General features: G+C 37.8%; 3 protein-coding genes across 6 annotated transcripts; 1 reads left to right on the top strand and 2 right to left on the bottom strand.

The window, feature by feature from the left end:
• Window positions 1-862: 862 nt before the first annotated feature.
• LOC148313464 (E3 ubiquitin-protein ligase MARCHF6) lies at window positions 863-7711 on the bottom strand. Of its 2 annotated transcripts, XM_088262290.1 has the most exons (7): window positions 7611-7711; window positions 6158-7510; window positions 5731-5931; window positions 4936-5256; window positions 3680-3770; window positions 1699-2065; window positions 863-1301 (listed from the first exon to the last, which is right to left on the bottom strand). In XM_088262290.1, exons 2-7 carry the CDS (start codon window positions 7469-7471, stop codon window positions 989-991), a joined length of 2607 nt encoding a protein of 868 aa, XP_088118416.1. In that variant the 5' UTR covers window positions 7472-7510; window positions 7611-7711; the 3' UTR covers window positions 863-988. The 2 variants fall into 2 exon arrangements, with proteins under 2 accessions (XP_088118416.1, XP_088118427.1); XM_088262301.1 differs by having other exon boundaries at window positions 6158-7711.
• A 3756-nt stretch (window positions 7712-11467) lies between these two features.
• On the bottom strand, window positions 11468-18765 carry LOC148313465 (uncharacterized). Of its 3 annotated transcripts, none has more exons than XM_088262420.1 (8): window positions 18662-18765; window positions 18469-18553; window positions 16000-17299; window positions 15692-15920; window positions 15444-15605; window positions 14897-15226; window positions 12853-13032; window positions 11468-12667 (listed from the first exon to the last, which is right to left on the bottom strand). In XM_088262420.1, the coding sequence occupies exons 2-8, from the start codon at window positions 18504-18506 to the stop codon at window positions 12552-12554; spliced, it is 2355 nt and encodes a 784-aa protein (XP_088118546.1). In that variant the 5' UTR covers window positions 18507-18553; window positions 18662-18765; the 3' UTR covers window positions 11468-12551. The 3 variants fall into 3 exon arrangements, with proteins under 3 accessions (XP_088118546.1, XP_088118541.1, XP_088118554.1); XM_088262415.1 differs by having other exon boundaries at window positions 16000-17305; XM_088262428.1 differs by lacking the exon at window positions 12853-13032 and having other exon boundaries at window positions 11474-12667; window positions 16000-17305.
• Window positions 18766-19953: 1188 nt separating this feature from the next.
• On the top strand, window positions 19954-26224 carry Papst2 (adenosine 3'-phospho 5'-phosphosulfate transporter 2). The gene is made up of 5 exons (XM_088262337.1): window positions 19954-20411; window positions 22902-23128; window positions 23887-24113; window positions 25073-25254; window positions 26069-26224. Exons 1-5 carry the CDS (start codon window positions 20119-20121, stop codon window positions 26220-26222), a joined length of 1083 nt encoding a protein of 360 aa, XP_088118463.1. The 5' UTR covers window positions 19954-20118; the 3' UTR covers window positions 26223-26224.
• Window positions 26225-27515: the final 1291 nt, after the last annotated feature.

The raw sequence follows: 27515 nt of genomic DNA on the forward strand, positions 1-27515 counted from the left end.
TAAAATTATCATCAGCATAGGGGAAGAGTTAGTATGTACATACTACTGTTTTCAGACTTCTTTCAACTTTCTTATTGGAAGAGGGTGAATTCCCTCTACTCTTTTTCAAGTTTTCAGGACATTTTCAATATTGAGCAATTTGGAGTGCTTCCAGTGCAAGCCATCCTACAAGTATCGCCTAAACTTGCTCTCCTAAAGCCGAAAAGCTGGTACTGCTTTATGCTATCTTGAATTGTGGATAGGAAAAGCAATGCATGCGGTAAACTTGATTATCCGGAGTTACCCGGTTAATTTAGTTTACTATAAGTAAATAGAATACGTTTTTCCCCTTACTCCCTAACCTCGAGTTCATTCAGGACATTCGGTCGGAGGGTTTGTCCTTTCCGCTGAATGTCTAACACCTATTGTCAATCAACTCCAAAAATGTTAACGGTGCGATCATTAAACATATAAAAAAGTATGGCAAAAGCGTGTGACCCCAAAAAAAATCTATAAAAAAAATATATTGTTTAAGTAAAATCACTAGTATGGCAGGTATCACCCAAAATTGGGTGCTTTGCCAATAAATTAAAAAAAAAATAGAATACGTTTGCCTCGGTAGTGTAGTGGTTAGCGCATTTGGCTACCGTGCTGAAGGTCCCGGGTTCGTTTCCCAAGGGGTCAGAATAAATATGGATGGTTTTCACATTCATATTTATTTAATATTACCCTGGACTGGTACCTGAAGCGCAGAGCTGATCACATAGTTTTCGTGCAATTAACAATCAAGATAACGCTGCTTCGATATGATGCAGTGCCCTATGCAGCATTGGGTGTGTATAAGGGTTACAAGAAGAAGAATACATAAATAACAAGACAGAGAAATAGACAAAAAATGTTTATTAGATAATATACATATAAACATATATTATTTATAAATAAAAGAAAACCTTAATTCCCCAATTTTGAAATATTATGTACATTAGGCTAGTGGTATATACAGTATTACTTATAAGTTGGGCAGTGAGGGCGCCGGAGGTCGAGGTCTTCGGTGATCGTAGTTGACGAGTCTCTGCCCCACGAGGTATTTATCATTCTTGATGTGCTCGTAAAGCTTGCGGAACTGGCGGAGCTGCAGCACGAAGAGCGCCCCCAGCAGTGCGGTGAGCAGCAGGAAGGGGTAGATGCGGCGCGCTATGAGGGTGCGCAGGGCGGGCCCGCTCACCAGCAGCGGCGCGATGCCGTGCGCTGCCGCGTACGGGATGGCGAGGGCCAGCCCGAAGCACGTGATCACGGGCGCCGCCAGTTGCCACAGGATAAATCTGCAAGTTCATTATCATTATCTTCTGACTGGTATCTATTATCAAAATAGACTAGATTGGATTATTTGCCAAGGAATTATTTTAAACCCAGCCAGTATAAATAGCTCTATAAAATTAATTTATTTTTTTCATTCCCAAAATTTATTCTGAAACACTGAATACTAAATATGTATAATACTTACCAGTCTTAAAATAGGAGTGCAAAATATTAAATAAAGTGAATAAGGTTAAATCATGGGTTTGTGGTATAAAATGTGCAAATTCATTTTTAAAAAATACTATTATGCCTAAAATAGATACTACCATTTTCTAGGTTATTTCTACACTGTGTTTGCAAATTGTCAATATTTCAAATGACACTGAAACATCAATCATCATAATAAGAAATAAAGCTTACTTGAGATCCATTTGGACGATGCCGTCTCTATAGGCCTTCTCGAGAGCGGCACGCACTGGCGTCTCCGGGCCCATCATGGCCACGGCGCAGGCGATCTTGGTGTACAGCACGCCCAGCGCCCAGTCTTGCCACACGAAGAGCACGGGCGTCTGGTCCAGCGGCACGCGCAGCGGCACCACCAGCACCAGCTCCAGCAGCAGCCCGAACAGCAGCGGGACGGCGCCCAGCAGCGCGGCGCAGGCCACGGCCGAGCGCAGCGCCACGCTGCCCCACTGCAGCAGGCGGCGCGCCACCAGCGTGCGCCCGAGGGGCAGCCACGCGCACAGCAGCGACAGCGCCCGCGCCACCACCCAGCACAGGTATGTTCCTGCAACACCCCACCGCAGCCATACAAATACAGTGAAACCCGGATCTTACGTCTTACCGGATATAACATTTTCCTGCCAATTGCATGTAATTATTTCAACCCCGATTTATGTACATTTATTACCCGCATTTAGGTTTTATTCCCCCAGTTTACTTCGAAAATATCCTCTCATTTGATTTTTAACTCGATCAGTAATGCTTTTTTTTGTTGACATTATTCGCGTTCATCATTTACTTGCAGTTTTTACATTTTTTGTGTTTTATTTGTTACATCATTACAATTTTTATAAAAAAAAAAAAATTAACGTTCAATTTATACGTTCGCCCCATTTAGGTTTTTATATGCAAATAATCTCTTAAACATGATTTTTCACAAAAAATAAATAAAATTAGACAGGTTTTTTTTCAATACCCCGCATTTACATTTTCCTTCCATTTTTTTTCAGTCCCTTAAAAATCGTAAAATAGGAGTGTCACTGTACTTTGTATTAAAATCGTATTTTGTAAAACCCAATTAAAAAAAAATTATGCAAGGACAATAAGTACATATAAAACATGAATGTCTATGGTATTAAAAGATAATTATAATATTATAGCTCCAAGTGCCCAAGCCATTGCTACTATTCTCTTATTTTTCTTCTTAAACAATAATACATATGTACATATTCCTATCCTATTTTTGTCCATATTGCAGTAATATCATCTGTCAATGTAATCAAATATATTCCACTTCTAGATTCAAGAATCTGGATTGAACCTTGTATTCATATGATTAACATTATTATTATTATAAACTAACATTGCGTCAGTCCCTACATGTGGTGCCCTATGCCACGTTATGCAGGTATTATAGATTAGATTATGCAGATAAGGGTCAGAAGAACAAGATACATATGCAGATAAAATTAAATTTTATAAAAAAAATCATTTTCTTTCATTCAAACCCTTATCCGCACCCCAATGGCGCATAAGGCACTGCATTATATAAATGCAGTGTTATCTTGATCGTTAACACACAAAGGAAAGGTGATCAGCCCTCTGCTTCAGGTACCAGTCCAGGGTAATATTGAATAAATATTAGAGTGAAAAAATCACTTATATTTATTTGACCACCCTTGGGAATCGAACCCGGGACTTCCAGAATGGTAGTCGAGCATGCAGACCATTACACTACGGAGGCAGCATAAAAAAATTAGTTGACATATCGCTCACTCCTTTCAAGAACGTCATAAATCAAAAAACTTGATTTTTCAGGAGAATGTTTTTAAAGTTAAAAAATATAATACAATGCATTAAAAATAAATATTAAGCCACTTACAGAACTTTATACTGTGCAACAGATCTTTAAGTATGACCTGAAGGTTTTTTCTCCATTTGAAAAATATATAGTTTATTTAAAAAAATAATTAAACAATACCTTTTCTTCAAAATGCAAAAACAACACTTTCTGCCCTGTAGCGGGTAAATATCAAGTTAAAAATATGCCTCTTTTGCTGGGATATAGTACATTTTCTGGGCATTCCGAAAACATGCACCACTGCAAATTGACGATTTTTGATTTATGACGTTCTTGAAAGGAGTGAGCGATATATACATAAGCAGCTTGAGTACTTACCGCAAGCAGCAGTATAGAGTTCATGAACTCCTTCGGATACTTTGGGAAGCCACAGCGCCATTACACGTCTACCCAACCATACTGGAACCACCTAAAATTTGGTACGTAATACATACTGTTTATTTTTTTTGTAAAAGCATTTGGGTTTGACAAATAAATAGGTAACTAATCCTTGCAATTCAAAAACACAGATAATAATAATAATAATAGAGAAGAAGCGCTGGTGACAAAGGTGAATAATGTGTGCGAGGAAAGTGATTTGTTGATGAATGTTGACACAAATCCAATGTTATGGTTTTTGAAAGAGATGAATGTAGATCTATATGAGATTTATTAAGTAAAATAAAAATCTAGTTAAAAATTCATTGCAAACAGAAATAAAAGTGAAGTCATCAATAATCCCATTACTATTAACCTTTCCTTCTCAGTGACATGTATTTACTACAATTCGACACTAATAATATTAATATAAAATATAAAAGATCCGGGCTTGGAATTTTTGTATTCCGCCATAATACAATTACGTATTATAATATAAAGTTATTCATTTGCAAAGACAGAAATAAAGAATTTGTGAAAAAATCGGGGGATAAAATACACAATCGTTTTCCAGTGTATGCCTGTGTGCCGTACTTTGCATACACGCGCGCTTGATACTGTTTCCGCCTTAAGTAGCGCACAAGTCGTCCTTCGGGGTGGTTGTGCCGCTACGCCAGCTATGGCGGTTACTTGCGATGTATTTTTTTTTCTTGTTTCAGATACTTACCAGAGCTAACATTACAAAATTGATACATTCAACTTCAACTATGGTCAATAAAATCAACATTTAGGAATATTCATATTTTTTCAGTTTTTAAATTACATTCTCATATGGTGTACAAAATCACCATTGCATGTGGAAGTTTTTAGCACCGTAAAAGCGCTTGTGCACTACACGGAATTTTACTGTCCGGCATTCCGGTTTTTTCAAATAAAAGCGAATAAATAAAAACAGTTTAGCGTGATCAAGTTCATGCGCACCGTGATCGCGTACCAATCGAGAGGGAGAAAGAGGGACAAGTGCACAAGCCAATTATCTGTTTTTTCATGCTAACCAGACTGCCGGACAGCAAAAATCAGTGTAGTGCACGAGCGCTCTGAGGGAAAAGTTAAACAGCTACCAGTCAGGTATAGGTGCATATTGTCCTCATTTAGTGGCATGGCGGCATGGCTCACTCGGAAACAAAAAATGTATTTTCCACATCCATCCAACTTACCAGCGCAATGGAGCTGGCTATAACGAGCGAGAAGCACATCAACAGGAGGAGGGTGGCGAGGCGGGCGGGGAAAGCGGAGGGCCGCGTGTAGGGCTGCCAGCCCGTGGGGCCCTCGCGCTGCAGCAGCGCCTGGTGCGCGGCGCCCAGCCCCGCGGGCGCGCCGCCCACCTGCGCCGGCTCGGGCCCTGCCACCACGGGGGCGCTGCCCAGCAGGTAGGAGCTCAGGCCCAGCAGCCCCGCTGCCACGCGGCACCAGCGGTGCACCACCCACTTGAGCCACGTGCGAGTGTGGGACTGTTCCAGTAGCGCGGGAAGGATCACCTGGCGAGGTAATGATGTCGCACATAATCATATCGCAAATTTCTAGTCTTTTGTGTCATTGAAGCTAGTTTTTCTCCCTTATTCCTTTATGGATCTCAACAACAATAATATACAAATATTGCGATTATATGCTTGAAATAATAAAAAAGCGTTATATGCTTAGTAGAGATATGGGCAACAACATTCAATTGAAAAACCTGACTACCAATTTGTTACCTATTTTTTCAGATGACTATTTGGGAGACAAGTGGGCTGAGCAGATTATTTAAATAATGCTGTTCCCAGCAGAGGGGAATATTTGTAATGAGAAAAGAAATTGTCTTCTACCAAAATGAGCAGAAAGGTGGCGCACAGGGCACCGTATCGGATCGATGTAGCGTTGACTTGTTCATTAATCAGCAATAGTAAGCGCTTCCAGAAAGGGCACTCGAGGTTGCGTACCCGTTAAGCTGCTGAAATACTGGGTAAATTTACCTGTAGAAGTAAGAGTTCGAGACTGAGTTCGTTGACAGGTGCGTCGGCGTGGGTGGCCACCACATACGGGAGGAAGCCGGGGAACATGTAGCGGAGCAGACGTGCCGGCAACCACAGCATGAGCAGGACCGCTGTGCCAAATATTACCGCAGAGGCCACCAGACTGTGGAGGTGGTGGAGGATGGGCAAGTGGATCATTTCCTGCACATTAAACAAACATCCTCATTCTATTTTCAATAATTGATTCGGCAGTCACTTTGTGGTAAAATCTATCCATTTTTAATTTAAGTTTTACTTAGTAAATATCACTATTTCTTCATTCAATGCATTCTACATTTTCACACCGTACATCCTCAATCTAGCTTACTGCCTGGCAAAGCATCAATAATTAGGAAATAATGAGAAAATTGTTGACGTAAAATATTACCTGAATAGGACTGAAATCGGGATCATTGAGATTTTTCAAAAACCAGAGAACTCCCGGGCGCAGCACCTCTCTCAGCAAGAGGATGAAGGAGGCGAAGTAGTAGACGTACACCATCCCCACGAGCCAGTGGATGAACATGGAGGTCCAGGGGGCCGCCGCCAGCCCGGCCTCGCGGTCCTTGAGCGTGGCGTCGAACAGCGCCAGCGAGCAGATGTCCAGCCACCAGCCGCACACCAGCGGCAGCACGCCGATCTCCACCACCGAGAGCAGCGACACCTTCACCACCACGTAGCACAGGCCGAGCGCGCGCCGCGGCCGCTTGAGGCCCAGCAGCCCCGCCAACGCGTGCAGCGCGGCCAGCAGCACTCCGATCACCTCGTAGCCCGCCAGCGTGGTGAGCAGGCCGCGGAAGTGCGAGGCGCGCACGCGCTCGCCCAGCCCCAGCGCCGCCACGCCCGCCGCGCCCATGTGGTACGGGCAGAAAGCGAACACGAGGATGAAGAGCGTGTTGAGCGACACCACCCAGAACACGTGCTCCAGGAACACCATGGAGCCGTCCAGACCGAGCAGGCGCTCCCACGTGAGCTCCTCGGGCGCGCGGTCCCACTCCATGGGGTTCCAGTTGGCCTCCTCGGCCTCGCGAGCGCCCTCGACCTCCGCGGGCGCGGGCGGCTCCTCGAGCGCGGCCGCCTGCTCCGCGGGCAGGTTGTTGTTGTCTGCGGCCGCGGGCGGCTCGCGGCCCTCTGCCAGCGCGTTGGCGGGGCCCGGGTTCTCCCTCTCGAGCCACTCGGGCCCGCCGCCGTGCATGATCTGCTCTCGCAGCCACACGAGCCCGATGAACGCGAACAGCGTGCACGTCACCACCAAGCAGCCGGAGAATATGTCCTTGGCCAGGTTGTCCATAGACAGCATGTCGAGCAGGAGCGTGATGAACGAGTCGATGCTATTGGAGAAGAGCGCGCGGTAGATGCGACACGCCGTGAGCGGCACGATGCCGAGCCAGGCGAGGGCCACAAGCGTGTAGTGGCACCAGTCCTTGACGGCCGTGGCCACGGAGGTGAGCAGTCCTCCGGCCACGTCCCGCAGCGGCAGTCGCCGAGGCATGTCCGGGGAGTAGATCGGCATGAAGGAGAAACGGTGGCCGCACAGCTCGCAGAACTCCTTCCTGGAGTACCTCATCCATTGCACTAGACACTCCTGGTGTATGAACTTGATCGATCCGGCGCAGATGCACGGATGGAACAGCGGCCTGTCGGGTGAGCTCTCCGACCTGCACACCCGACAGATATCGGCCCCCGCCGAATCCGAGTCCATGGCAGCGAAGGCCTACGATGCCTCGCTCGTCAATTTGACCTGAAAAGCCAGAGGCCATACCATATTACGCGTAATTTCAATTCTTTCTATAAAATTTTACATATCGCGTTAAATTAATGAAAGGTTATTTGAAAAATACCTCTTGTGCGTATTTAAAACCAGGAATTAAGCTAATTTCGTGTAAAAATCGACAAAAACATACAAAAACAAGCTTCACCCCTCAGATTCCACTTCTTAAATAAAGTGTTGCCAGTTGAAAAATTAAATGATATTTTTTATATAAATACGGTGAGCACCGCAATACGTTTAGTCGAAACTTAAATATATTTACCTACATTTGTAAAAATATAAACCTACTCAATTATGCCTTTACATGTTTTTCATTCAAATGGTTCATTTTTGGGTATCAAATTCAAATAAGAGTGCCAAACTAACCGAAAAGAAAAAGTTGAGTCATCGATAATAAAAAAAAATTACGGCACGTTTTGTAAATGACCATAATTACGAATATTTTAGATAGCACCACTATCAGTATCGATATTATAACAATGCCCACTTTTAAATTGGACCAAACTTGTACAGACTACTAAATGATTGACAACCCGATTATCACAAATCGACAAATAATCTTCGAATAACCGTCACGCTTTTGGGGCGTATGTACTTGACGTGGGATCGTTCGCGAATGGCTGAATCCGATCATTTACATTGAACGTATATCTCTTTCAGTAACGCTGGCCCGCTCACTGGCTTTCTGGTTCATAAAAAACATACCTCCCAAATATACGAAGTCATTCGTTCCAAAATTTCTCATTTACCAATATTTATGCAGAGGAAGACCGAGAAAAAAATGGCACGATCAGATCTGCCAAATACTTGAAAGTGGTCAGGTTAGGAGTCGTAACAATCGGCGGGTATGTATGAGGAGATGCATGAACGTGGAAGAGGCGAAGAATGTTTGCAAAGACAGAGTGGTGTGGCGTTCTATTATCTCTGCCTACCACTGCGGGGAAGCGGCGTGATGGTTAGTTAGTAAGTTATCTACATTCATCTCTTTCGAAAAACCATAATTTTGGATTTGCTAACACTAATCAATGAATCACTTTCCTTGCATACATTACACTTTTGTTACCCAACATCTGCAGGAATGACATTATCAGCATACAAAAGGCAACAGACAGTCAAATAGTTCATTCTAGCTTTATCATTTAAACTTTTCAGTTCTTTCGTGCAATTATCCATGTATAGATTTGCAACAGCCAAGGTGACATTACACATCCCTGTCTAACACCTTTAGAGATGTTAAACCAGGATGAAAAATAATTACTTACCCTAATGCATGCAGTGCTATCCTCGTACAAATGCCTTTGATAAGTTTACTCTTTACTCCATATTCAGATAATACCTTCCATAGTTTCGGTCATACGCTTTCTGCAAATGCTCAAAAAAGCTTTTGGTTTTTCCTAAAAAAAAACATTCGTTTTATCGCGCAAAGCAAATTTTTAATCTGTACATCCTCTCCCATTCATAAATCCACTCTAAGCATTCCACTTTTTATCCTTTGTTATGGTTCTTACTCTTTCTGTGAGGATTCATTAATTCATTTTACCAACAGCACTCAAAAGACTGATAGCTCTGTAGTTCCCACATTCCACCCTAGATCCCTTTCCCTTGTAAAGAGGCATTATAACTGCCCTTCTTCAATCGACGGGAGTATAACTTTCCTCTAGACACCGCTTAAAATGACATTGAAAAAAAGTTTTTTTTTGCCATTATAGCGAAACATTTTAGGCCGTAAATCGAAAATGTGCCTTGATTGAAGAGGGCCGTTATAGCAAAATGCCGTATAAAGAGCGGCCGTGTAGCGAGGTATGGGTGTACCCTGAACTGGTACCAGAAGCAAAGTGCCGATCACCTTTCCTTCATGTATTAATAATGATCAAGATATCACTGCGTTTACATGATGCAGTGCCTATGCACTATCAGGCGGAAATAAGGGCTTGAAAATTCTACTGTAATAACTAATTCCCAGTGCTTGAATTAAAGATTTCCCAGGTCTGGATTAAGTAAGACACTTCACAAATTAAGCCAACGGTAAGTACATTCTGATTTTCTGTAGTATTGACACAGGTTAATTGAAATAAAAATGGCACCATTGCAGCCATTTTAGAATAATTTTTACTCTAATGTTTTTTATTCTTACATTCAATACATTTTTTGAAAGACTATGGTGTGCATAGCTTTTTCGGAGTCAACTTACCTTTTTAGAGCGCATAGGAACAACCTATTTCTTAACTGCGGTTTGGACGGTGTTACATACCAGGAAGAGGGAAAGGGGATTAAGTAAAGAGTTTTTCAATGTATTATTTTTTTATTAATTATAATGATTAATACTGTAATACTTACAAGAAATGCACTTGTTGGAAACTTACAGAAGAGTTTGCTTGTAAGGAAGTGATAATTTAGTATTCATGTAAGGGTCATTAAACTATATAATTAACTCTCTCTATTTTCTTAATACTCGAAGATTAAGATTGTTACTGGGACTGGTATCCACATAAAAATATTCATTTTCTTTTTAATCAAACTAATGCATTTAGTTTCAAAATATATAATATATATGTATGTATATACAAAATTGGAGAGCCTTTTCTCGACTTGTGCTTATAAAATGGCTTGAGACATGACCTACACTCGACATAAACAATGTAAGAGAACTGTCACATAAATTCAATCTTGGATTCATTACACTAAACAATGGTTGCTTCTTTATAACATAAGTCCACTAGTCGTATCACATTAGTCCATCGTGGCGTCCATCAGCTCAGTGCATTTGTTCACTACGTTTAGCTGCTCGGAGCCTTTTCGGGAATGTGTCGCTAAACCTTAAGTTATCTAAATAATAAATATATTTACTATTTCCCAAATTATATGTTTAACTGTTAACATTCCGGTTGATTCACCTTTCCCACATTACTAATACGTTTTTGAGTCACACGAATATGTATAAAGTTACAAAATTACTTATAAAGACAATTTGTCTACGTAAGTATATGCATTCAGAGGGTCTCGAGTAGTAACAAAAGATTATTCCTCCATTAACATTACATAGGGAGATGATATTCTAAAGTAGATACAACGTACCGAGGTTGCGTTTCATTACAATTAGTGAGGAAATATTGTTAACAATAATGGTTTGTCATGTCATTTAAAATGCTCGTCACAAATGAAATACAACTTAATTAGGTGGAAGAAGCAATAAAAAGGTGACATCGATTTGTCTAGTGTTATTTATATGACAGACATAATATAAAATAAATAAGAATAATAATGAAGTATAGTTAGTTGCAGCTTGCAGCCCTCTGAGGCTGGCAGGGTAGGGTGACACATCATATCATCTGACATTCAAGAATTGGCCTTGAGCCACAATCCCTGATCTTATAGTGTGTTTCGTTTGGCATGTTTAAATATTATTATAAAAATTAATAAAATATATATTCAAAATTTTGATATAATCCTAATAAATATTTTATCTGCACATCGACTGTTTTAACCTGAATTTTTTAATAATATTATATGTAATAGCTTTGAAAACTCCCGTTGAGTTTATAGTAAAATGCTTTAATAAAAAAAATCAGTCTTTTTGTACAGAGAAATAATTAATATCACATACCCCACATTTTTGCACACACACACACACGCGTGTGCACACAATAGTTTACTTAAATATAAGTAAGATATGGTGTCAACCTTTCCCGTGGACATTAGACAATGTACCGCCTGCTACCTCTACTTAGCGTTATATCACAGTTAGTTACATGAGGTGGGTGATGGTTGTGTTGGGTGGCACACGTACACGCGTACTCGTACGCACACCGCCAACCGACATCACTGGTCCGCTCCAGCTATTGACCACCAATATATAACTTATCACAAATCGATGAAAGCGATCACATCTCTTTGTGGCTGTACATCACTAATATGAAACTTGTCTAAAACGTTTGACAAAAAAATATGTTTATTTCAATATTATTACACTAAGAACATATTTACAGGTCCCTCAGGGGCAACAGATCACAAAATGGATAAGGAGTTTCTCGGGCGACCATTCCGCTACACCAGGTCGGGCAGTGCAGATTCTCAAATATACTTACAAATTAACACAACGTAATCAAACTATATAAGGTCACATCATATCGGTTAGCTTACAGTGACACTTGAAAACTGATCACTTAATACTATCCAGTTAATATACTAAATTCTCAAAATGGCTTCAATCATTTTACATTTGCAACATCCTGTATCACTTTAATTACTTAGTTAAGTTACGGGGTTCACAAATATTTGCGTAATGTTACAGTTTCCCCAGCATCCGCCGGAATTACAAAGCATACAAACTACTCACAAATTGACCCATAGAATGCTGCAATCGCATCTTATATCACAGACATTTTCATTTCCAAATACTTATTATCTTTGGACTATTCAGGATATCATTATTGTACTTTCTGGGGGCGCACAGCCCTCGGACATGGTGAGACAGGAATAACAATCACGCAGCCAGTAAACCAACATACATATACCCAACAAGATAATAGTAAACTAAACATTTTACAGCATTGACTCAACTTTCTTATAAATAACATATTTGCACATTGCACTTCTTAACTAGATGTCAAGAGCCTATTTTTTAACTGCACATTGGCGCTCACTTTGCATATTATCCAATAAACATTTTAAAATATCATAGAAATCCCATTGAAATACTTCTTCTATATGTTTCGTGCATTTCAAACAGCATACAGGCAAAAAGGGCACCCGGGAATATAAGGGGTACCACATTAACTACACTACAGTACATCAACAGTAATCCTATTACATTGTAAGGTTACAATACAGAATGGTCGCATGACGGAGAAGTACTTTAGTCAGAATCGACACACGCCATCTTACCAAACCATAAAATAAGAAGAGAAATCGGTTGATCCACCACATCCAGTTTACACATATTATTAAGAAACACAAACTCGCAGTAGAGTTATCAGATAAAGGAATAACTAGCCTAGGGGTACACGCGCCTCTACTGCTGCACCGGGGTGGGCGTGGAGTACATGAGTGGCGGAGCCAGGAAGCTGTGCGGGAAGGGCGCCGTCTGGTAGCCGCAGCCTCCGCGCCCGGCTTGGAAGAACTTGTTGTCTGCAACACAAGAGGTGACACGCGTTAGCCACTCACTCACACGCGCGTCTCGCAGGCGCGCTACGTGCGACGCGCTCCCGCGAGACCAGACAAGCGGCAATGCTAATGTGCACTAGGTGAGAGAACAAGCCAGAAACGAGAGAGAAAGCTGCGGGAATGCGGGGAAGTAATAGTAGGTAACTCACTGATGATGGAGTGCATCTGGGCGTCGTGTGTCATCATGGGGTGGTGGTAGGGTGGTGGCGCGGCGTAGTGCTGCGGGGGAGACGCGAGAGGGGGCGGGGGGCTGCAGTAAGAGCGCCCCCCCCCGCTCGCATTGCTATACCGCGGGTTCGGGTTCGGATTGTTATATCTCATACCGTTGTCTGAAAACCACGTTTTTCATATATATATAAATACTTGTGTTTGGTAGCCGACGGCCTCGGAGACCGGTGACTACTTTCTCGGGGATTGATCGCCAATGGTCGTACGTTCATATTACTTCTGATTGCTCGTTTAAGAATCATTCTTGTCAATACGGAGGACTTTCTTGTCTGCGTTTTAGAAATTTAGTAAATTAAATGGCCCGGTGAGTAGGATATTTTTCTCTCTCTTTGTAGTAATAACAAATTTAGAAAGTTATTTGACGCGTTGAAACACAATTTTACATATGTATGAGTGACTGTGTCATCACTACTGATGATTACATGTAAATCAAAAAGGGATAGTAGCGCTAAATAAGAATAAAAGGATAGCTCTAAATAAGAAAATAAGAGAAAACATATTGAAATACTAATTTATATTTATCCAGCCTCAACCCATTTACATAAGACTAAGCAATCCACCAATTATTAGTTCAAGTTAAACAAATACAGACTATAAATATAGACTATGTTCATAAAATCTGAAAACTTATCTCGACCAAAAGGATCATTTTCAGTAAATTATATGTTCAAGACTATTTCAAACATGTAATAATTTTTTTATAAATATACTTCATTCTCAATTTTCAGTGTCAACCGTTACTATAGTGGTTCGACATATTGCTAACCATAGACATATTTTAATTATGACATATGTCTAGCTTTGAGAAGCTCCTATTTTCACCATTTGCTTTGAAAAACAATTTTACTAAGGGCAGTGAGCGGTCGGTTAATTGGGTGCAGGGAATATAAACAATGGATAAATGTTGACAAAAATATTTCAGGCTATCGCCGACTGCTCCCAAGTGCAGTTCAACAAAACATATATTTCATTTGATGGATATTAAATTTATATTCTATTGTCAATCAGAAGACGTTATATTTCAATGTTTAATGATCACATTAGAAAAAAGTATCAAAATTTTCTATTGATATAAGAAAGTATGGGTTTTATAATGGACAAGTTTTAAAGTGAATTAATTAATTACAAATTTATAAAGCGATACTTGAAAAACAACAATAGTTTGTTTACAAAAATAATTTATCAAAGTATCTGAAGCAATGAAGCGATATATTTTCTTGATTACATTGTTTTAGATTAAATAATGAAAAATAGTAAATACTAAAAATTACAAGCATGCATATACAGTGGAAAACTTAAATAATAATTAAATGCAGTAACTGGCATCAACATTCCTAAGCTAGTTATAATACCATCAATTAATACTTGGGGAGTCGGGTTGTAGTCCCGTGGTTAATGCTGTGAACTATCCAGTCAGAGCTCTAAGTTCTTGTTAATTTTTTCAAACAAACCTTCCAGGTTTACTATGAAAAAGTATTGAATTTTAATATTTGTGTTTCTATAATGCATAAAAACATAAATACAATTTTCTCTTCCTGATAAAAAGAAAAAAACTGTTCATACAGTTTGCAAAAGAATGCAGTTTCATAAAAATGATGATTTTTGTGATATATGTAAAAAGTAAACATTTTTGCATGTTAAAAGTTGATAAAATGTCTTTAAGAATAAATTGATGCCAATTTATCACATTTAAAGTATAAATCAGAAAATCATCACCAATCACTGGTAAACACAACCATTCTACTTTTTGTAATATCTGGCATTATCGACACATTCTTAGTGAAAATCTTCACCATTGATACAAAATGTACCTCAAGTAAGGATTTGCATTTTTAAAAACAAGTGTTGTCAAATAGCGAGAAGTTTGAAAGATTCCTCCAGTATTGGTGATGAAGTGGATTCAACTAAGTGAAGTGTATATATATATATATATATATACATAGAGGGTGCAAGTGAGGCACTTACTGTAGTTCCTCTGGCCGCCTCCGTAGCCTGGCTGCGGGTAGGCACCCGACTGGTAGGCAGCGGGCGGCTGGTTATACCCGCCCCCGTACTGCGGTCCCTGCTGGCCGGGCGGGCCCTGGTAGGCGGGGCCCGGGTAGCCCTGCTGCTTGTAGCTCTGGCGGTAGTGCTGCGGCTGCGTGGCGAAGCGGGGGGCTGCGTAGCCCGGCGGCGGGGAACCCTGTACGCCCCCCGGGTTGCTCCATTGGTTGGAGCGCTGCTGGTGCTGTTGTTGCTGCTGCATCTGCCCGCCTCCCTCCTTCTTCTGTTGCCAGCGGTTGCGGCCCGTATGTCCTAGTACAATTACATTCGTATGATATCAGATTTCAAAATGACAAATATTTATAATAATCTTAGTGAAGTGTTATATTTTAAAAATAAGATTTTTTTTGTTTGAAATGCAGAAAAGACAAATTTTGGAAAAAAAAAACAGTCAGTTAATTTTAATCATTTGAAGTTATGAGAATTATATTAGTAATTTACTATTAGGTATATCTTTAGTTTTTTTTACCTTTGTTGTAAATACCATTACGGCCAACTAGCTCCAACAGGGCTGGAGTCGGGACCTGTCCTCCTTCCTGCATCACTGCAACCAGCTCCCGCGCTTGTCTCCCATTGCCGGGAGTGAAGAAAGTGTACGCCGTACCTGACTGCTGGCAACGCCCCGTACGCCCTATTTAAAAACATTTATTTAAACACAATAGTTAAATATATAAATATCATTTTTTTAAATAAGCATGGAAGAAGTGTTTCTAATACCGATACGATGTATGTAGTCTTCTGATGAGTTGGGATAGTCGTAGTTAACAACGTATTTGACGTCCTCGACATCTAATCCTCTTGCCGCCACATCAGTAGCCACAAGGATTGAAGACTTGCCGCTGCGGAATTCCGATAACACAAAGTCTCTCTCGGGTTGAGACTTATCTCCATGGATACAAATGGCCTGGTACCCGTCTCTTCGGATGTTTTTAGTAATATCATCCACCTGCAATTTAAGAATAATTTCAGGCGTACGTCCCTTCAGAAACACGGAGAGCGATTAAAAAGAAATCTGATAGCCTCACCTTTTTCTTGGTTTCCACAAATATGATGACCTTGTTATCCCGTTCCGAAGCGATGTCTCGTAGCAGAGAGGACAATTTAACTTCCTTCTCATGATCTTGACAGACGTCCACGATCTGGCGGATGTTATTATTAGCGGCGAGATTGAGCGAACCGATGTTCACTTGGATGTAGTCGTTGAGGAAATCTTCAGCTAGAGCTTGGACTTCCTTGGGCCATGTCGCCGACCACATCAACACCTGCCTGTCGGGACGGATCTGCTCGATAATCTTGCGGATCTGGGGCTCAAATCCCATGTCCAGCATCCTGTCGGCTTCGTCCAAGACCAAATACGTGCAGCGCTTGAGGTTGGTGGTTCCCTTCTCCAGGAAGTCGATAAGTCGGCCGGGAGTGGCGATGACGATCTCCACTCCGCGCTCCAGGTCCCTGGCCTGAGGCCCCTTGGGGCTGCCCCCGAAGATGCAGGTGTTACGGATGCAGCCGGTGGCTCCGTACTCGCGGGCCACGGTCTGGATCTGCTGCGCCAGCTCGCGGGTGGGCGCCAGGATGAGCACGATGGGGCCGTCCCCGCGCGAGAGCTTCTCCTGGTGCGTGATGTGCACGGCGGCCGGCAGCATGTAGGCCAGAGTCTTGCCGGACCCGGTCTGCGCGATGCCCACCATGTCGCGGCCCGACAGCGCGATGGGCCAGCCCTGAGCCTGGATGCTCGTGGGATCTGCGAAGCCTTGCTTCCTGATCTCGGCCAAAACGTGTTCGGGGAAGTTCCCCTCGTCGAATTCTTGGTTGGGTCGGGGAATGTTGTTCCCGCTCACCGTGATCTCCTTGAGTTCTCGAAAGTTCCTCACCTCTTCCTCCGTACGGGCTTGCACTTTGGGATGAGGCTTGTAGAAATCTTTCCGGAAGGGTTGCAGGGTCTGACTTAATACGTCCCAATTTGGCTTCTGGAGACTCTCCCCGGGATTCTTCGCCTTCAAGCTCTGCAGTTTGGCTCCGGTGAACTCGTTTCTGGGAATGAAGGACTTGGGCATGTACCCGATCTTCATGCCGGGCAACTTGTTGATGTCCATGCCCATCTTGGGACCTCCGAAGCCGGCGTTCTGGGGCATGTAGTTGTTCTTGGGACCCCCGAAGTTGGGCTTGGGTCCTCCGAAGTTGTTCTTGGGACCGCCGCCCATCTTGGGTCCGCCGAAGTTGTTTCTCGGCCCCCCGAACTGATTTTTGGGACCGCCAAAGTCATCGCCACCGTGCGGCGGTCCCCCCCAACTTTTATTACCGTATTGTTCACCACGGTCAGAGCGGGGCCTGAACCTTAAACAAGTTACATTAGATAAATCAAAAAATTATAAACAGACAAATATATACAAAGGGGATCGGAACGACCTATTTAAGGGGTAAATAGATCAGTTGCTACAATATTGTACCCTAATTCACAAATCCCATTTGAAAAAATCCGTCAGCAGTATAGAAAACTTGCCCTTATGCTGTAGAGATAATGTTAAAATTACAAGATTATAAAATGTAAGAAATGGGATCTGGATGTTCTCAATATTGAAGAAAACTTTAAGTAGAAGAATTATGAGTTTTTATTATTAGATAAATGGGGTTAATAAATAAACAAAAAATATTACTAGTACTTCGTGGTTTCACGGTTAGCAAGGGACTTATAGTAATTATTAATATAGTTTTACTTTTAAAGGATTTCTGTATTTACTCATATGGTAGATATTTATTGTAAAATTTATCAACAAACCACATACACCAGCTAAGCAAGCTCCATTTTAGTCGATAACATTTTAGGAGTAAAAGTAATATCTGAAGTTTATTTTCATGTCAAATTATTTGATAACCACAAGATGAGATGATAAGATACAAAATCATTGTTGGCGATTCCATCGAAGCACATGAACAGCCATCATGAACAATGAAACAGCTGTTACAACATTACTGGGCGTTTAGGATATTTAAAGAACATTGCATCTATACTTAAAAAATAAGAACCGTTATTGATTTTGTTCCAAACCGTAACAAATTTCGTGCGTATAAATCACACCATGATGTAAATTAAAGTAATTAAAATATTAATAATGTTTTTTCTTAGATTGCAAACAATTTTTTTTCTTAGAAGATAATTTTCATGCAAAAATGCTTTGCGGTATTGCCGACTTTTATGCCGCAGTGAAAAAAAATACAAACGTCAAAATGGTTGACAACTCAACATGAAGATCATTATTTTTACTCAGCTGTTAATATAAAATACAAATAATAAAAACATTTTGGAATTATTTAAGGGCAAAACCGCCGACTATAATTAAAAAGCATTCTTCCAGACACGTCATCAGAAATAATATTCGAATGTAAATTATTAACAAGATGGCTGCCTGTAGAACAGCATTTCGTATCTGGGTCAAAGAAATGTATGTAAAAACGTAATTACGAACTTAAATCTAAAAAAATAATATGATGATTCATACATCTGTTGTTGGTGGTTCGGTACGCCGTTGTACTGCATCGTGCAAGCGGACTAGCGATAAGTTAAAAACACCAATGGCTTCCGACCTGAGACAAAGAAAGAAATGTTGAAATAAAAATATATTGTTATTCAAACAAACTACTGTGTAGAGGTTCGATCAAAGAATGTTTTAAAAACTACAATACTATTCCAACCTCTCGGATAGTGAGAGAAAAATTGTTGTATTCTAGAGTCCGATCATTCACGAGCTACCCCACATCCGGACCAGACGGCGAACAAAACGATAATGGCGGAGAAGCGGAATCAGTGCTGCCAACCGAAATATTTTCTATGAAAAAAAACTCTTAACCAAAATGTTATAAAAAAAACACTCATAAGTACTATCAAAAAGGGATGAACAGGAACGTTTCAAATTTACATCTCAATAACTGGATTTTTTTAACAGTTCTCAAATAGTTTTTCCTTGTCACTTCTTGTCTTCGCCTGCTTGTTTCGAGAAGAAACGTCCTGATTATTTTTTTAGTAGCAGGTAAATGAGAACGTGGAGTGTGACAGAAAATTGATATTTGTTTTATATTATTTTACCATACCTGCCCTGTGTGGAGCATACAGCGTTTACAAACTGTCTCCAGGTTTTTCTGTCGGCTGCCAGCTCCCTCGTATCCTTCCAAGTCAGGTTCAAGTCCCAAAGTTCAGACGAATTGTCAGGAGTGGTCGTTTTGGGCGGCGCGAACCTAATGCCTCGTAAAAAGGCAAGATTGATTTAGGCTCTTGGATGGCATATGGAGTACATGGCCTAGCCAACTGAATCAGAATACTGAAATGAGTCCAAAATTTTTACGTTCATATAATTATACCAGGGTTTTTTTTTTATATAACGCGGTGGAACGGCGTTCCAGCATTTTGTTTCACGGAGATATATAGCTATGGATTTTTGTTTTTATGTACATTTATATAAATATATATATATATATATATATATATATATATATATATATATATATATATATTTTTTTTTATATATACTAATTTCCTATCCTTTTCTTATCAATCTAGCAACGTTTGGCACTGCGCATTGGGATTGAAGAAAAACGATGTTTTATGACAAAATTACCGATATTTTACTAATGGAACAGAATTATTAAATAATAGATAAGTGGCAAGTAACTGAAGATCTTACAATTTATTTTATTGCACCATGCAATTTTAGTTACTTCATTTTAGGGTATTTGTGTATTTGATAAAGTAAAAAAATATAAGAAAAGCATTTTTTTTTTAATACTATATGTTTAATTTTTCTTTGATTTTGAATTTGGATTTGATTCGCTTAGAAGCAATACCTACTACAAATTTATTTTTGCAACATTGAACCGGAAAAAATAGTACCTAGCTTGAATTATTAAATAATGTATCTTTTTTTGTTTTTGCAACACTTTTTGTTTATGTGTCAAAACTGTCAAGTATGTTTAAATTCCGTGGGGATGTCGGAGAAAAAATAGTTTCGGATAGTGCTCTAGCGTTCGCGACGCTCTGCTTTCTAATAACGATAAATTTATAAATATTTTATTAAATATTGTCTTAACACATAATTCTGATGTAATTATTAGCGAGGACTAATAATTACTGTAAATATAGACACGGTTAATTAAAAATGCAAACTAAAATATCAATACCAGTGGATCCAGAAAATCGCGATGAAGGAAAAGAAAAAAATGAATTAAAATTGCTTTTTATCGATTTGACGAATTATAGTAGTTCAGTGCAATTTTTTATATGTTGTGTTGCTGTTTTTGTTTTCTATCTGATCTATGGGTACTTGCAAGAATTAATTTTTACCTTAGAGGGATTCAAACCTTTTGGATGGTACCTTACATTAGTTCAGTTTTTATTCTACACATTTTTTGGTTTAGTAGAAACCAAATTGAGAAAACTAAATGCTCGAAGGTATTGTTATTTTTCTTCAAATATTATGATTATTTATTTTTAAATATATTATTATATTATATGCCTAATAAGTGTTACTTGTTTCACTTTATTCAGTTAATTGTTTCTTCGAATTAGATATACTTATTGTAGACAGAATTATATATTAACTTATTATTTATATTCCCTGCAAACAAGTGCACACTATACTCCATACTACAGTGGTGTGCCTTATTAATAGACCCAACAAGCAAATAACAATACAGCTACAATTCTTTGGCTATCATTACCAATCGTGTGATTTTTTAAATGTTTTTTAGTTAAATGATTAATTGTAGATATATTGCGCATTCAATCAAATAAATTTTAACATTCTAAGAATTTTATTAGAGACAAAAAAAATAAAAGCAATGCAAGACGTAAAATCAGTATTTTGTGTGACCTCCTTTTGCGGCGATAAGGGATGCTATCCTGCGTGGCACGCTTTCTATGCATTTTTTTACCACCATCTAAAGGTGGGCATTGCAATGCCAGATGTCAATTAGTTTCTCCATCAGCTCTTGTTATGTAATTCTTGTAGATTTATGGACTTCACGCTTCATAAGCTCCCACACATCTTCGATTGGATTCATGTCAGGGAAATTCCCAGGCCATTCTAAGACAGTGATATTTTTTTCAGCTAAAAACTTAGTTATAGTCCTAGTTTTATGGCACAGACCTCTATCGTGCATAAAAATAAGTTTTACACCATCGCTAAACCATTCAGATAGCTGAGGCAAGAGGCGCTCTTCCAAAATTTTCTTGTACTGGTCTTGTTTCATTGTACCTTGCACTATTTGAAGTCGTCCAGTACCTCTGAAATTGATCACAGACCCTACCATGACATGTATGGGATGGTTTACGGTCGGAACAATACAATCGGGATGGTATTTTTCACCCAGCCTCCTCCTTAAAAATTGTGACTTATCAGTCAAGATTTGGAAAATTGATTCATCCGAGAAACATACCTGTTGAAAATGGAAGATATCGTTTTTAACTGAAAAATTTAAAGCACTTAAGATATTTACCCTTCTCCAATCGTCAACTGTAAAAAAGTTGCACTTTTATGCCCATTTCAAACGTTTTTCATCATAAGCTCCGTTAACATTGGCTTGCGGGTAGGTTTGCGCGCCTTTATACCAACTTCAGCAAGCCGTCGCTTCACTGTACGCTGAGAAATATTAAATCCCTTGTTGTTTATATGTTAAGTAAGCTAACGTTTTGGAATTTTTCTGTTTTTCAAACATAAATCACGAATCTGTCTTTTCGTTCTTGGGGTTGTAACACTTTTACTCTCAGATTTACCCTTACGCTTGTTGCGTAAACTATCCTCAGAATCAATTTTTTTCACTATATTTTTCACCAAACTCCATGATACCCCTACAATATTAGCTATTTCATACTATGACATTATATTTGCCTAAATCAAACCAGATATTTGGCCAATTTTCTTATGTGACAAATCAAGCACGTTCCCCATTCTAAAAAACACATACATTGTTAAATTTTTGTACTTAAGCATAATATTTACTACACAATATTTAACAATAGACACGAACAATCATATAAAATAAACATTCAATTAAAAAAAAAAAAATTAATTGAATGCCTGTTTTCAAAAATTGTTCCGCAAACACTAGACGAAAAACCGCACGTTACTCATACGGCGCCGTCTTGACAACTAATTTCCGCTGTCGAATTCGTAATTCAGTATTTTTAGGTGTAAAAACTATCTTTTAATGTTGTCAGAAGTGCTATCTATTAATGTAATAAAAATACATTTTCAAATAATGCTGTTATTATGGTTTTTTTAAACAAAAAAGTGATGATGAAAACAATTACTGTCTTGGGTCTATTAATTAGGCACACCACTGTATAATCCAACCATAGCATTGATTGAGCCTCCACCCCATGTGTTTTTTTTTATTTATTCAAATCGAGTTTCTACTGTATAAATTTGCATTTAGTTTTGTCACTTATATTGACATATTAACACTTTCCAAAATAAAATTAGTTAGGTAAACATCACTAATAAATTATTAATAACAGAAGTCACTTAGTTAATTTGATATGTTTTGCAAGGGATGGAATTATAATGATGTTATCTTCACCAGTGAAGGTTTACAACTTTGGATGTTTGAAACCAGTTGTCCATCCATATTTTCAGGAAATAAATTGTTGAAAAAATAAGAATAATCTTATTATATAAAAAATGGTTGGTATAGTTTGGTAAAAATACAACAGAGATACCAAAGTGAATATATTCAGTACTATATGATTAATTTCTCTGCTAAGGTTAAAGACTGTTAGAGCAGCGAAAGTAACATCCAAAGGTTCCGGAATTTCCTTTATTTAAAATAATCATAAGTTACTTTTTTTTACATTACATGTAAAATCAGTATGAGGAAATGACTATGACCTGAAATTTTATATTCATAGCCATAAGACTGACTTAACTTTTTCATATTTCAGGATACCTCTCAGCGCTTATTTTCTCCTGGCAGTTTTAACACTTGGTACAATGGGATTCTCAAACGCTTCGCTGGGTTATTTGAATTATCCTACTCAGGTTATATTTAAATGTTGCAAACTGGTACCAGTATTGATTGGAAGTGTTTTGATTCAAGGAAAAAAGTATGGAATTCTTGATTATGTTGCTGCGGTCTGTATGTGCGTCGGACTCACCTTCTTTATTTTAGGTAAGAAAATGCTAAATTTGTTATGTCGCCTAATATCTAGGCACTGCTCACTGCCTGTGCTCTCTATAAGATTAAGTGTGTTACATCACCATATTGCGATTGTGGATGCAAAGCATACATTCTTTCAGTCTCAACAGACAAGGAGAACATTCTAAATAGCTTAACACGGGCAGGAATGGATTCCTGGGAGATGGATCTCCCCACCCATGTATCCACCCTTCTTTCTGAACCTTATTCTAGAATTGCGGTCATAATTTGTAAAATGATAAAGCTAAACGCATTTAAACTATGAAATTTTGAATTAATTGTTACTATAATTTTCTATTATTTTTTTGTTTGTAAATAAAAATAATACTTGACACTGGCAGAAACATTCTTTCACTGGGTGGCTGCCAAATAAATAATTAAAAAAAAAAAAGATACTAAATTTTAAAGATGTTTTATAATTAGCACATTTCACTATCGCTAGGAGTCTTCAATTTTTTAATATTTTTTTCTTCTTCTTCAATCATTCAAAAATGTACTGCAAGTTATAATATGGTATCTGCTTGAACAGACAAGACAGTGCACCAAAGTTTGTTGACTTTTTCTTTATATGTTTGCAAACTCTTCTTTTAGTTGAAAACATCATTGACCTATTTTTTTCAGTTGTGTTTACACACTTACATTAGTGAATTAATTTCTAACTAAGTAACATTTACATAAAATGTGTCTAATAAGTATTATTCAATTATGATAATGAAATGTTCTATCCACAGCTGATTCACAAACATCTCCGAATTTCAACACAATTGGTGTGTTAATGATAAGTATGGCACTGCTGTGTGATGCGATGATTGGAAATATTCAGGAGAAAGTGATGAAAAAATACAACGCTCCAAACTCAGAAGTTGTCCTGTACTCGTACTCGATTGGATTTATTTACTTATTTGTAATCATGACCTTAACTGGGGACCTCATGAAGGGATTTGATTTCTGTTACAAGGTAGGTTTACACTATTTTTAGGATATGAAAAAATCAATCTATCTATCTTGACATATACTTCTAGCTTCGTTAACTTCCATATATCTAGTTTTACGTACCCTCCAGTAGCAAAGACAGTAAAATGCAAAAATTAATAAATAAATTTAAAAAATTAAAATTATTTTTTCTTATGTTCTAAAACATGTATCGAGAAAGAAAAATCTCGTTTTTCTTTTGTTAAGTAAATAAAACTTACTGACAATGGGAGCCCTTAGATTATATATACTCGTATATATGTAAATTTACATGTCAACTTATCTTTTTTATAAAAATGATAAGTTGACATGTAAATAAGTTGACATGTATCATTTTTATAAAAAAGATAAGTTGACATGTAAATGTACAGTTCTTAAGCTGGATAATAGTTATCATTTAGCATAATTTCAATCATCTTTCACAATTTTAAATATATTTTTTCTTACTTTATGTTTGTAATTATTCGTATTTTGAAATGTAAGCTAACTAACCATCTCGCCACTTCTCCGCAGGGGTAGGCAGAGAATCGAACACCACACCCCTCTGTCTTTGCAAACATACTTCGCCTCTTCCACATTTATGCATCTAAATGTGTAAAATTGCAATCTTGTTCAATATATTTATGCACCATTAAGTTATGTAAACTTATAACATGTGGTTATCCACTTTGAAAATAAATATACCTTTAATGAAATTACTAATTCCATGTGACATTACTATTTAGATATGATTATGACTTAGGTTATTGTTATAATTGTTAAAGCATAACAATATATATATTACTGCTAATATATTTAATACAGAAAGATACATAATGATTTGTAAAACAAAACCAAATCAAAAAGTTAACGGGTAATACAATATAACCATGATTGGTTATTAAAATTCTAGCAACTAAACCTCACTTTTATTTGGAATTGAATAGTTTGTCATTTGTGTTGTAGCACCCCTTGCCAACTTATGGATACGGTGGGCTGTTTAGCTTCGTGGGGTACATGGGGATCCAAGCTGTCTTGTGCCTTGTCAGAACATGCGGAGCTCCTGCTGCGGCTACAGTCACCACCACTCGAAAAGCCATCACCATGTTCTTCTCCTTCTTATTATTTAGTAAACCTTTTGTATTTCAGTAAGTATCAATTGAGACATTTCTTTTTAATAGAACAAATTACTCATTTGGGCTGGGTTTAGTATATAATTACTGATAACAGTAAAATATCAAAAGATGGCATATCTCGGTCATGTGTTATGTGATGATAAGTGACAGCCGATTCTCAGGAGCAAGCACTGGAATCGGCAGCGGCCCTGGTTTAGAAATGTGTATGACTAAGTTTTCCGGATAGCACAGAGCAAAAAGGGCTGACCATGGCAAGTGCTGACATCTGGGAGACCGGACAGGAGACGAGAAGAAGGGGTAAAATAATGTCATTGAACATATATTTCACTCACTCCTTTCAAGAACGTCATAAATCAAAAATAGTCAATTTTCAGTTGTGCATGATTTCGGAATGCCCAGAAAATATACTATATCCCAGCAAAAGAGGCATATTTTTAACTTAATATTTACCCGCCACAGGGCAGAAAATGTTGTTTTTGCATTTTGAAGAAAAGGTATTGTTTAATTATTTTTTTAAATATACTAAATATTTTTCAAATGGAGAAAAAACCTTCAGGTTTTACCTAAAAAGATCTGTTGCACAGTAAAAAGTTCAATAAATGGCTTGATATTTATTTTTAATACATTGTGTTATATTTTTAAACTTTAAAAACGTCCTGAAAAATCAAGTTTTTTGATTTATGACGTTCTTGAAAGGAGTGAGCGATTTATCACAATTATTTTTTTATATGATTGCTAAGAATTTTTTGTCTTGTTCTGTTTGATAATGTAATAACATATCCCCGGAATGAATATAAGTGTTTAATTTTGATTTTTATTGTTACAGATATTTATGGTCCGGAAGTATTGTCCTGGTTGGAATATATCTTAATGTATTCAGTAAGAAGCACCCCAATATCTCCTTTAGTGATTTAACAACAGTTTGCACTCTTCAGTATTGGAAGAGAGCGCACACTAAACATTTTTCAGCTATCGTTTAAAATATGCAAGAAATGGTTATAAAAGAATACTTTGAAATTATAATTAATATTATAATAATTATCGAAATCTCAAATTTATTTATTATACAACAATATCTCGCATCGTTATTACTACATTAATAATTGATGTTAATTGTAACGTTATGTATTTATATTGAATTAAATTTTATAATGGATTTATAATTTAATTCTGACAAATCTTGTATATCTCTTACTATGTGATTTTTACTTAGTAAGAACTGTGATTATATTCTTTCAATTTTATGGTAAAATTTGACCTTTGGTCAAAAACTAAAGTTAAAATAATTTTCTTTTTCCAAAGAATACAAAATGTTAGGATATTTTTTAGTAAATTTTATTCACATGGATTTAAGAATATGTATGTATTATAAAAACTTTATGTATCACAAAAACATGTTTATTTAATTTTAAATGCAAATTTGTAAAAACCTAGAACAAAATAATTGAACATATTTGGTATTTATAATTTATTTGAAATATCATAGGCTATTTGGTAGTGTATTTGATTGCTATGCTGATAGGACAATTATTTATTTCATATTACCCTGAATTGGTACCTGAAATGCAGAAATGACTACCTTACATGTATAAAATTAATGATTACCCTCATATGCATTACCCTTTACTCCATTGGGGACAAATTGAAGAATACTCAAATCATATAAAAGTATATTGTATTTAATTTAATGTTGATTTGTAATATGCAATACTTTCACATTAGTATAAGTATAAAACCGTTAATTTGAGGATAGACTACAAATTCCGATAACATCATCCTCCTGCCGGGAGTTACAAATATTTGACATCACACCCTATCGTGGCTTCTAATCTAGTATTTGTGTATAAAGATTTGAACAAAATGCAAATACTGCTTTTTATTATGAACAAATTACAAATAAAAATACTGCTTTATTTGATTGTTATTCACCTTTACTTAGTTATTTGGTTGTTACAGTTATCTAGACATTCTCATGTGTTATTTATATTTAGCCTTCATCGATACACTTGTTCCACTTCTTGGGTGTAATATATTTTTAATTAAATTAGATTCATTAGCTGATGTATGACCATATGTATTTTTTTGACATTTACTTTTAAAAAGTATAGTACCCAATATGGTGTATGTGTACTATATATAAAATATATCAGTGTACCTATAATGCTGACCGAAGGTAGAGAATCTATATTCCTTGTATTTTTACTTTAGTATGCAACATTGTGAGCATATAAATAATGTGAATCTAATGCCATATTTTATTAAAAATATGTTGA

Source organism: Brachycentrus maculatus, unplaced genomic scaffold (genome assembly GCF_059751285.1).
Source record: "Brachycentrus maculatus isolate JH-2025_06_01 unplaced genomic scaffold, ASM5975128v1 h1tg000011l, whole genome shotgun sequence".
NCBI lineage: Eukaryota > Metazoa > Arthropoda > Insecta > Trichoptera > Brachycentridae > Brachycentrus > Brachycentrus maculatus.